Genomic DNA, 11747 nt, shown 5'->3' with positions numbered 1-11747 from the left:
ATGGATGAGTGCTGCGATCTTTGAAACATTGTTGAAAGGAGAACTCTCTGGGGGTGTTCCAAACAAATACTTTATGAAGACAGCAGTCATTTGATCAAACAGATGGCGTACCCTATCAACTTCTAAGGAGCTAAAGAGATCAGACAGAGCTCACAATGGGACAATGAGACACTGTATCGTCTATCATCTCACCGTCCTTGCCTAATTCATCCTTAACCTAACCGTTTTTAGATGCATGATGACAGAGGACGAACACGTGAAAAGCTACCCGAAAATTAATAGGCCAAATATGCTATTTAAATTTTGTTAAGGGCTTTTATACAAAGTAATACGAAAAAACCGCAATGGGAGAAATGCTCAAGAAGTCCCTCAGGGGCCTTTCATTAAATATAATTCTTTCAAGGAACAAGAATTAACCATATGCACGAGTCACAGAGTGGTTTCCCTCCCGTTCCCCATCTATTTCCCTCCTCAAGGAAAAGGACCAATCAAGGATCTTTCCCTTGTCCGCAACCCGAACAAATCCTCTCGCTTCTCCCTCCTTATCTACAGCAATTACCACCTCCACCTTCTTCTTTTTCGTCCTTCCCCTCTGCGGGCACTGCCATTGATACGCTCTTCTTCTTCTTTCGTTGAGTCCCCCCGCCTTCTTTGTGCTTTCTGTCATTCGTTATTCCTCTTGATTTTGGTCCGTTTTGCTTCGCTTGATACGGAAGCAAGCAAGAAAGGCGCGCCTCTTTGTGGAGGAATCGCCCTCTTTTAATTTCTCTCCTCCTCCTACTCCAAAGCTCGCGGACTGGGGAGATGTGGCGGTATGTCCTCCTCTTCTTTTTCGTTCGTTTCCCCCTCGTCGTTCCTCATCTCCCTCCCCGCACCAAGATTGCCCCCTCCATTTCATCCCAAGGTCGATTCTCTGTCGTCCTTGGACCCGTCGAGTGCTAGAATCCGTATTGGGAGGAGGAGGAGGAAAGGGATCTCCCTTAAGGCGAGGGAGGAGGAGCAGGAGGATGTGTTTGCGATGGGGCCGAGGTTTATGGATGTGGAGGCCGAGATTTATGAGTTCATGCGGAAGTCCGACAAGCCGATGGACTTCCCGACCAGGAGAGAGCTCGTCGCCGCCGGTAGGGCGGACTTGGCGGAGGCGGTGGCCGCGCAGGGCGGCTGGCTCGCCATGGGGTGGGATCTTGATGGCGACGAGGTGATAGACGTTGGGACGGAATCGAGGAGTGGAGTCGGTCAAGAAGATGGTAGAATCTGTCAAGAAAGGGTTTCTTGTGGTTCTTTGACGAGCGATGTTGTAGGTACACTGGCCGCCGAAGACAATACGGCTGCCCCATCTTCTTCGGGGAGATCATTGTGAGTGAGGCGTATGTTTCTTGAATTCATTTTGTTTCTTTCCTTTCTGGACTTTCTAGTTGATTTGGTTGTTTCCCTTTTTATTTCGACACTTTAAGGGAGACGGAGAACGTGGAGGATGATGGCATCGATGGGATCTTGAACAGGCTGGAGAAAGAGAGGGGCTTGTCTTTTGCTATGGGTTCGAGAGAGAAAGCGGTGTATGATAAGAACTCCTGGAGGGATGCTGTCCATGATCCAGGAGATACAAGTAAGTTTTCTTCTGTCAGCTCTAACATAAGACCGATTAGCTTGCTTATCTTGAGCAATTCTCTTTTCTTCATGTCTAGTATCTGAGAACTAGAAATTATAATTTAGGTTATAATTGCCTTTTCTTTTCATTGCTTATAATTTAGGTTGTTCCATGGTGAAAGATGAACTCCTGTTATCATCGAATGTTGTATGACTTGTGTAGCCTAATGGGAGAACACCATATGCAAGATATGGTGTTAGCCTTTTGTTGGGTCTGGATCAGCTAGTGCTAGTTCTGGTTTTGGATGTAAACACTCCTGTAAATCAATGAATATTAGGAATTTTCCAGCTTATCTTTATTGCACCTTTTCTAGGTCCAATGATGCAAGGCCACCTCATGCAAAGATTTCAACACTGGCAGATGGTGGTGGTGTGCAGCTTTTCTGGTGCAATAAATCTCAAAATAAGATTGCAGGACCTAGACAAGCTCTAGATAGGAACATATTCAATGTGTCAAATAAATCATGTCAAGCATACTTCATAGATGACTTTTTGATAGTAATACAGTTAATTAAGTAACAATAGACAATACATTGTGTATGTCAAAGGTATTCAATACTGTTCACTTCTCTGACACCTAGGGGGTTGTTATTATCATCCGCCTGATCATATTGGCTGTGATAAAGTAGATTTTATTGTCTTAGAATAGATGAGGTAGTTCCCTCATCTAACAAATTTGTAATGATTTAAGAAGGAAACAATCTGCTTTGTTTATCATAATTCAATTTTAACGTATGGGACAAGAACAGTTTAAGTGGATGATGAGGTACTACCACTTATTTAGATCTCTAAAAGGCTGGTAGTACATTCTGTTATCCAATGATGAGTGGAACCAGTCTTGTATGAGGGAACTTCTTTGGTGTATTTAAGTATTTTAGATATCTAAAATGTGAGCATTTGTTGATTATTCTTTTTTTCATCATTGGCATTGACAATGGTGTCTCATGGGAAATAATTTGGTAAAAATTTTGATGGTGCCATGACAATATGTTTCTTGTTTTTCGGTCTTCTCTTTTCTTCTCTCAAACATTTTAGCACTGACTTTAACAAAATTTTAAGTCATTGAATTCTGGAGGTATGCCAACCACATATAAAGAATATGTGTAAGACGTTTTGTTGTTTTTCTGCACTTCACAGTTATGGCGAAAGATCTGTAAGTTGTAATGAAATAGGTATTGGTATCTGATAGAAAACTTAAATTCTAAGTTTAGTTTCAGATTTTGTTGTTTTTTAATTCTTTTTCCTTTTCCTCTTTTTGGATGATACCTATGCTTTCCGTCGAAATGAAAAACTACCAAAACATATAAATTTAGATGTTGCAATTTATATTGCTGCTCAAATATTAAGCACACATGACATCAATTTGAAAAGGAGTAATTATTATGATTTTTTTTTTTGGGCAAAATGTTTTTGTTCATTTAGGAGCTCAATAGAAAGATCCTGCACAGTTATAGTGACTAATGTGATTGTTTAGACTAGAAAATTTATACCTTATTAAAATTTATTACCATTGTGAACATCATATTGACCTGATCTAGGGGTCTGGGTGTTATTTCAATCAGTTGGTAACTAATCATAAGGTAGTCAGCATATATCCTCGTTGTCCATGTTAATTTTCTTTGTTTCTATTGACTTGTCATTGGTTATAATAGGGACACATTCCATATTGATCTGATGAAATGCTTGTGAGATAATCGTAATCACAAACCTCTTCCTGAGCCATGGCTATAGTGTTGGGCACCTGCACCTGCACCTGCAATCTACTATGTTTTGTTCATGCAGATGGTTACCCTCACTGCCAACCCTCTTGTCATCTGCAGGACTCTCGTATTTCCATGGATGCCTGTGTCGTGAACACATGCCTAGATAATAATTTCGAATGTTGACAAAATCCTCACTTATTCTCCTCTTGTCATCAACTTATTGCCAAGTACTAGAGAGTTTCTTGTGAGAGGCAACTCCACTGGGTCTCTAGGTTCTCGTCTCTCTTGGTAGTTTCAGGCAGTTCAAGTTAAGATTTCCTCAGCCTCCAAGCCACTTTAGCCACTGGTGAGTGTACAAGTCATCACCTGCATATATTATATGCACAATAAAAAATAAATTAGATAGTCTTTTACCCAGTCACACTTCACATCTCAGTGGATATAAAACCTCAAACGCTAGCCCAAAAATCCATCATTTGGATATTGATCTACCCTTGCCATCATACCCCACACTCTGACCCAGTCTGAGGTCCAATCCAATTAGAACCAGATTTGATTTGAGTTTATTTGTTGATGACCTGTATATCACCTGATCTGTTTCACCTGTGCATTATTATATTGGATGTAAATTGCATCTGAGTTTATTTGTTGATGACCTGTATATCACCTGATCTGTTTTACCTGTGCATTATTATATTGGATATAAATTGCATCCCCCATTTCAATCTAGGTATGAGCTGTTTACAGCACTACAAGCACCTGGCCAGACTACCTAGGTTTTTGAAAACATTGATAGATAGTCTATGTAAGAAGAAATAATATATGGATCCCAAACAAGAACAGGCTTCAGTTTGATGGAAACAAACAAACATTTTCTATCATGTTTCATTTAGTTTTAATCTGACCTTGCTTGGTTTAGACTCTATGTTTGGATTATATCTTTTGTTGAAGGGTCTGTAAAGTGGTCCTTGTGAACATACAATTTATAATGGACAAGATATTGCTTTCTGAAAGCCTTTGTGATTTTGATATCTTTAAATAAATTTACACATACTTTTGAATGCAGCATTAGTTTCCCACAAGTTGGCTCTCTGTAGTAATGATAGAAATAGCAGATCTGAGTCTGTAGAATCAGAAAATATATTTTTACACCATTCTGGTGGTGTTTACTCCCAAAATGGGGCATCAAAAGATGTCAACATCACAAAAAGTTCAACACCAGACATGTGGAGGAGTTGGAGCCTTAAAAGAGCAGGCTTTTCCATAAAAGAGTTTGAAGGTAATTTGCAAATTTTGTTTTTTGCATTTTAAATTACTATATCGACTCATGATACAGAAGGTGTGCTTTGCAGCTGCTGAAATTGTTCCGACTGATGACAGAAAGACACTAGAAGCTGACCCTTTAGATGCTGAATATAGGAGTGTGCATAAACAAACTCGGAACTCATTTAATTCTGATAACGGAATAAATGAACCAGCTGCTGACAAAAGTCAGATACAGTTACGTCTCCAGCACCTGGAGGCAGATCTTAGCTCTGCTCTTCAACTAGCTAGATCTAGAGCTGGTGCTGTTTCACAAAAGGTATGTCATGTATATCTTCTTCTTTTTGTTGTATGTGGCATTTGTCTATAGACTAAATTTTTTTACTTGGCATCTTATCATTTAGCGTTGTTTTACCTATTTATATGGGATGCCATATCTTTACTTTCATTTTTAAGTTGCCTGGAGGAAAATTCCATAAAAAACATAACTGCTAAAATATATTATGCTAAAATATATTATGCTTTACTTTTTAAATTCTTTGACTCATTGTTGGTTATCTTTGAAAAGAAGATAAAGCTTGCTGTATCAATAATTGGATGGTGATTCTGGCAGTATCTGCTTTCATAGTTCTTATAATCGAAATGATAGTTTCATGACTTTTTCTATCGGTATCATGTATTTCTTCTCTAATGTTCCTTATAGTGTTTTCTTTCTTTAACCTTCAGGTGACAATTGCTAAATCCTGTCACTACCATTTTCTATTAGTATTACATTTCAATTCCCATTGTTATACTTTGCTGTCAGTCATTTTGACAGACTGTTAACTTAATCCACTACTTACTCTAACCAGACCTGTAAAAAGATGTTACTTCTCCTTGGTTTAAATATTCATATGATTGTAGAATACTTTTTCCATTTTTTAGTTGATAGAATCTTTATTTTTGTATTAATTCTTTTCATTTATTTCATATTATTTTATTTCTTAGATGAAAAATGAGATTTTTTTTTGTAAATACGTTGTAGTGAGTTAAATGTAATGAAAGAAATTATATTGCTTGTATATTTATGTTTTTATAATGTTCTGTTTCTGTAAGACCTATGTATGTAACAAACCTAGTAATCCTGGTGTTGGGTTATAGGTAATGAATGATAAAAAGAACTGATACATGAACAACCTTCCAAGAAAACCAAGTTGAGGATTCTGTTGCCTTGGTGCTTTAGCATTTTTGGATGCTCTGAAATGAATAATACCCCCTATAGGAAAACTTGTCATTTCTTTTCTCCTTTCTCGAAGATCTCATTTCATGTCCAGGGTAATTTTATAACGGTTCTTGTTTGTATGAGCTTAATTTGCAACCAGGGTAGTAGATCTTCTTTTAGGCCTCAGTGTATCGTACTTTGGATTATCACTATTTCTGTAATTTGGGAAACAAAAGGTTTGTTCACACAATGTGGAAATATCTAATTTATGTATTGGATTCGCTGCCTTGTTTGCTCAGTTCTTATTTAGTCTCATTCATAACAATGGCAAATTTTTATAATTTCAACTACTATCTCATTCAGTTTGGTTATTCAGCACCAAAAAAACTCAACAGATGAGCTACATAGCCTTTGTGATGCATGGGAATTTCAAGAGACTGAGATAATGAATGCCCGAAATAAGTTGCGGTCTATTCGAGCAAAATTGGCAGTTTTAGAAGGAAAGATATCATTTGAGATTATGTATGCATTTTTCCCAGCTTGATTTGAAATCTTTTTTGAAATATGTTCTTGCAAACTGTATTGTTTGTTCATGATATTGAGATTTGTTTTATAGGGAAGCACGAAAACGAACAGAAGAGCAACAAAACAGAATTGATTCTGCCCAAAATGCTTTACTACTACTCCATACTACTAATATAGTTTGGCCTAATTCTGCTTCAGAAGTTCTACTTGCAGGGTCTTTTGATGGGTGGACTGGTCAGGTATGTTCATTTTATGGCTTTCAAGTTTTTGTTCGCATGATATATGAAGTAGAACATTATATGATAAAATTTGGACTCTAGTTTTTGTTCGTATGGTTTATGAATGTAGAGAATTATATGATCAATAAATATGGTTACTGTTTATCTGTTGACTTTTTTTTTTTATAGTTTATGTGCTGTTGAGCTGAACTGTTTCTCTTCATTTGCACTCAGATGCCAAGTATGGCCTGTCTGACTCTCAATTTGTTAATTCGAGTGATGAATTTTTTTCATCAATCCCACAATCTTTCTGTAGATAGTTGGAGAATTCTCTATCCAGTAGTTAAGTACCCGACACTTAAGTTGTAGTTTTCGATTGGTCAGTTTTACTTGGAAGTATGAAGCATGATAATGAGGTTTATATCTTTTATCCCACCATGGCATTCTTCATGATATGAGAATGCTATATATATATATATATATATATATATATATATATGTATATAAACCAAGGAAATAAAGCGCAATGAATATTACATTTTGAAAATTGGTCAACAACTAGTAGAATCAATCTGAAGTCTCCCACCTTTGGCAAGCTTGGTACAAGGGCAAGGCTTCAAGAGGTCTTCTGGCTTCTGTCTTCCCACTTGTCTTGCTGATATGTGACGCACATTTGTACAAATTTCTCTGCATCTTCCTCTATTTTCAGCCAGTAGAGCATGCACGCTCTCCAAGAGGGCAAGAATTCTGTATATGTCTGGATTTCACAATCAGAGGGTGTCATGACACTCCAGCAAAGAGTAAACACCTTAGGTAATCCGACCGAGGCAAATACACCCCATTCCCTTTTGTATAAATGAGGCCCTTCCATATTGAAAAGGAATTAGTTCTTTCTTCCAGTACCTATGACCAGGGCACATACATGTGCCACTGTGCTCACAAAAGGCCCATATGCTCATGATGAACATCATCAGGTCCAAAATCTCAGGTCAAGTGGTAATGGAATCTCATGTCGTGTCTTACCACCTCACATTTTTATTGGGGCTATTATTAACTCGATCTCTCACTCAACTGCATACTTATTAAAATTCGGCATTTCTAATGTTCATCGTATGCTCTATGATATTTCGTAACTTCAAATTTCATAGATCTTTTATATGACATTTTAAATGTTTATATGACATTTTCAGAGAAGGATGGAAAGGTCAAGTTCAGGTGTCTTCTCTCTGCAGCTAAAATTGTACCCTGGCCGATACGAGGTGCGCAGCAGTTCATTTCTTAATTAGTGATTTTTCCAGCGAATACACAAAAAGAATTTTCTTGTACTTGGACAGATCAAGTTCATCGTGGATGGTGTGTGGAAAGTCGATCCGCTGCGCCCCATCGTGCGCAATAGTGGTCATGAGAACAACCTCCTTATCGTCAAATGATGGTACACAGCCCAAGAGCAGAGAAATGCTTGGGCAGTGTTGTTTGGGTGGGTAGGTATTCTTGCACAAAGAGTGATATGGTCTATTGACGACGGATGGCCCCTTTTTCTTTTTTTCTGCATTTCGTACTAAATGTTGGGTGTTTTAGATACTAACCATGCTAATCCTTGTGGCTGTCCAAGAACCTCCTCCAGTTCAGATGGCGGCATTTCAATCCAAGAACTGGCGATCCACTGGGGCAGTGCACATAACGAGATGAGAGCTGCTGAACTTGCAACGCTAGAGGATCTCAGAGACCAAGGAGCTCTCCCAGTTTCATGCTTACCCGTCTGAAGCCAAGAATTAGAAACATTCTTTTGACATGAGAAACGTTTGTTTTGTGTGCCCCTTTTTTTCACAGAAATATACACCTATATGTTTGTTGATACGCCTTTGCCATACCTTTGAATTGCTGTGTAGCACAAGTTTCCAAAGAAGAAATTCTCAATTTAAGCAGCAAATGATGAGACTTGATGACCTTGTGCTCTGTTTATCTTGACATGCTTAATTGGGACAAGATATACACCTATATGTTGCTGCTGCTACGTCTAAGCTTTGTATCTGTACCACTTGGCGCAAGCAGCGAAGTAGATGAAGTTGAGGACCCCTAACACGGCAATGGAGAAGTAGAAGAGGTCCAACTTCCCCTTGTTGAGGTCTTCGGCTAACCAGTTCTTGCTCTGCCCTCGCCCGGTGCTGCGGTGGACCACCGTCACCATCAAGCTGCTCAGGTAACCCCCGAGCGCGAAGCCACAGAAGAGCAACGACCCCGCGATGCTCCGCATGTTTTCCGGGAACTGCTTGTAGTAGAACTCCACTTGGCTGATCACGTTGAACGCCTCGGAGACGCCCAGGATGATGAGCGGCGGGATCAGCCACAGGGAGGAGAAGGGCGACACGGTCTGGTGGTGGCGCAGGGCGTGGCTCCTCCTCCGCTCCTCGATCACGCCGGCGGTTGCCATGACGACCACAGAGAGGACGAGCCCGATTCCCATCCTCTGCAGCAGCGTGAGCCCTCCCTCCTTCTTGGTGATCCTTTCCAGCCGCGGGGCGACGATCCGATCGTAGATGGGGATCCAGAGTGACATCCCCAGCATGGGGAACACCACGAAGGAAGCCGCCGGTATCTGGAAGTTGCTCCTCCCCAGGTGCCTGTTGGATTGGAGGGCTTGGAATATGACATAGGTCTGCTGCTGCGTCGCTGCAAGTTGGTACAGGATGCCGGTGGACCAGACGGGAATGATCCTTACGATGCACTTCACCTGTTCGACCTGTTGCAGGGTGCACAGCTGCCATGGATTTGCGGCAAACCCATCTGGTTTGATCTCGTCCTCGGGAGTTACGATTGCAGCCTTGTCGAGAATCCTGAATCCATCCATGAAGACACTCATCAAACTGCTGTTTGATTCAGCGAAGAACATGGTGATGCTGCTACTTGTGCTTGCCTGAACTGGTTGGTGTAGGAGAGCTTGGAGATGAGAGAGCTGAGATGCGGTGGATCGAGGAGGGACTCCACGGGGTGGTCATCGGGGAGCTTCAAGCGCCGCTTCCGAAACGCCGCAACCAGCACCTGGGCGATGCTGCTGAAGGGGCTGCCCTCCGGCCTCACCTTCACGTACGTCCTGGAACCCAGGAAGAAGAAGGCGCAGGAGAAGAACATGAGGACGGCGGGGATGGCGAGGCCGACGCTCCAGCTGACGTTGCTCTGGACGTAGATGATGAGGGTGGCGGAGATCATCATGGCGATGTTGAAGGTGAAGTAGTAGATGTTGAAGAAGCTGTCGATGCCCTTCCTCCCGTCCTCGGTGCGGGGGTCGAACTGGTCGGCCCCGAAGGCCAGGTTGCATGGCCGGATGCCGCCGGCTCCGATGACGAGGAAGGCGAGGCCGAAGACCAGGAAGGCTTGCTGCCCGGGTGTCGGGCCACTGCAGAGTCGGCCAGGGTCACACTGCGGAGGATGCAGCTGGGAGACGGCAGCAGTGAGCATGATGATGAGCAGTCCCTACACGCAGCGAACAGGTAAAATCAACTAATTACGAGGCAGTAGAACATATTATCATCAGTAAAATTTAAGATGATGTGCTATTTATCGATAAACAATACTTTAAAAAAATTAATAATAGTCATATAGATTAATTAAGGATGGTAAACTAAGTTAACACTATACTTAATTATCTCTTAAAAGAAAGAAGAAAAAAAAAACTATAATAAACATTTAATACACAAACAGTAGTAATATTATTGATCAAGACATGTCGACCATAATATGTATTTTGGTGGATAAGATCCAAATAAAAGATCTTGTCCCCTTTACTGTGTGAGAGGTGTGGAGCGAGCAGAAAGGTTGGGGGGATGGACAAAATGATAAGCAAAGCTGACCTCCTCGATGTCACTCGTACATCTATGGCGGAATTGTTGCCACTGGACAATAATGTTCTAATGAGACATACAAGACAATGGTGGTGTGGGGTTGCACTCTCTTTACCTATAAATTTCATGCAAGATTGCTTTCCAATAATGCTTCAGATAATAGGGGTGGTCGCCCACACCCATTCAAGTTTGTTAGTGCGCTCATACGGTGGGTGGTCTTGTGGGCATTCATTCGATAAGACTATGACAGTCAACTACGGGCACATTCGTCTTTGGATTCGATTCATCTACCCCAACCTCTTCTATCCTTATCTGAAGCGTATTTAGAAAGAAGAAACTGTGTCAGCTTTAAGCTTCGTTACTGCCAATCTTCCGAGTTGGAAGCAGCATCCTATAGCACATTAGCTTGCGCTAGAATCTGTTCCTCCTCACATCTGCTGCATGTGTTCGAGATAGATAGATTGAACTCGAGAATTGCTCAAAGACAATAAAATAGCCTATAGTTTAGCTCTGTATAAGTGTTCTTCTTCGTCCATAACAAGCTGGAATGGTAAGACTGTGTACCGAAACAGGAGAGGAGTTTGGAGTGCAGTACCAGTTGGGAAGCAACGGAGGCAAGTCCCAGCGTCGCGTACCGGCCCAAGTAGGTGTCGGCGAGGAAGGCGCCGAGGACGGGGGCGAGGTTGGTGGTGCCGTTGAACACGTTGACGATGGTGGCCGTGGTGATGCTCCTGAGGTGGAAGACGGCGGTGAGGTAGACGACGAGGTTGGTGATGGTGCCGAGCGCTCCAAGCTTCTCGAAGATCTCGTTCCCTGCTCGAGTTTCCCGGCTCAGACATCACAAGCCATTCGCAGCACGATGAGCAAGTGGCGGTGTGGAGATGCCCGTACCTACGATGTAGGGCATGGCCTTCCAACCTGTGTATTTGATCTTCTCCGTCTCAGTTGCCGTGCCGTTCTCCGGCATCTCCGTCACCTGCGGCTTCTCTCCTCTCGCGGCCATCATCTCTGTCTTTGACTGCTCTGCTTCCTTATCTCTGTGCTTTCAAAAGAAAGGGTGGAGCTCATAAAACGGGAAGCAAATGGCTGGACTTCATCTCACCGCAGGAAGAGAGAGAGAGAGAGAGAGATTGTGTGTGTGTGATTGAGGTCATACTTATGGATTCTGTGACTAAAGTAGGACTGGTTTGGTGCATGTCTCAATGAAATAACATCTGTTTGACTCGAAGAAAAGTTGAAGACAGGTAGGCATGCACATGGAGCATTGCAAAGATGCATTATTATACGAGCCACAATGTTGCGACGGCATCTACCGGAGATGCTCCAACTAAAGACAGGACGATGGGTTGGG

The 11747-nt window shown here is 41.7% G+C and overlaps 2 protein-coding genes across 6 annotated transcripts; one reads left to right on the top strand and one right to left on the bottom strand.

The window, feature by feature from the left end:
* The first annotated feature begins 436 nt into the window (after positions 1-436).
* Positions 437-8414, top strand: LOC103994634 (protein FLOURY ENDOSPERM 6, chloroplastic-like). Of its 5 annotated transcripts, none has more exons than XR_672471.3 (9): positions 468-1356; positions 1455-1606; positions 4417-4629; positions 4703-4932; positions 6191-6336; positions 6431-6578; positions 7748-7816; positions 7892-8038; positions 8182-8414. XR_672471.3 is itself a non-coding variant. In XM_018830377.2 (9 exons), exons 1-8 carry the CDS (start codon positions 815-817, stop codon positions 7985-7987), a joined length of 1596 nt encoding a protein of 531 aa, XP_018685922.2. In that variant the 5' UTR covers positions 468-814; the 3' UTR covers positions 7988-8034; positions 8182-8414. The 5 variants fall into 5 exon arrangements, 3 of the variants coding, with proteins under 3 accessions (XP_064977731.1, XP_018685922.2, XP_064977732.1); XR_672470.3 differs by having other exon boundaries at positions 8170-8414; XM_018830377.2 differs by having other exon boundaries at positions 7892-8034.
* Positions 8415-8474: 60 nt separating this feature from the next.
* LOC135619550 (protein NRT1/ PTR FAMILY 2.11-like) lies at positions 8475-11691 on the bottom strand. The gene is made up of 4 exons (XM_065121658.1): positions 11288-11691; positions 10992-11209; positions 9472-10028; positions 8475-9391 (listed from the first exon to the last, which is right to left on the bottom strand). Exons 1-4 carry the CDS (start codon positions 11400-11402, stop codon positions 8575-8577), a joined length of 1707 nt encoding a protein of 568 aa, XP_064977730.1. The 5' UTR covers positions 11403-11691; the 3' UTR covers positions 8475-8574.
* Positions 11692-11747: the final 56 nt, after the last annotated feature.

This window comes from Musa acuminata, chromosome BXJ2-8 (assembly GCF_036884655.1).
Source record: "Musa acuminata AAA Group cultivar baxijiao chromosome BXJ2-8, Cavendish_Baxijiao_AAA, whole genome shotgun sequence".
In the NCBI taxonomy this organism is placed as follows: Eukaryota; Viridiplantae; Streptophyta; class Magnoliopsida; order Zingiberales; family Musaceae; genus Musa; species Musa acuminata.
This window is presented reverse-complemented; position numbering and strand designations above follow the sequence as displayed.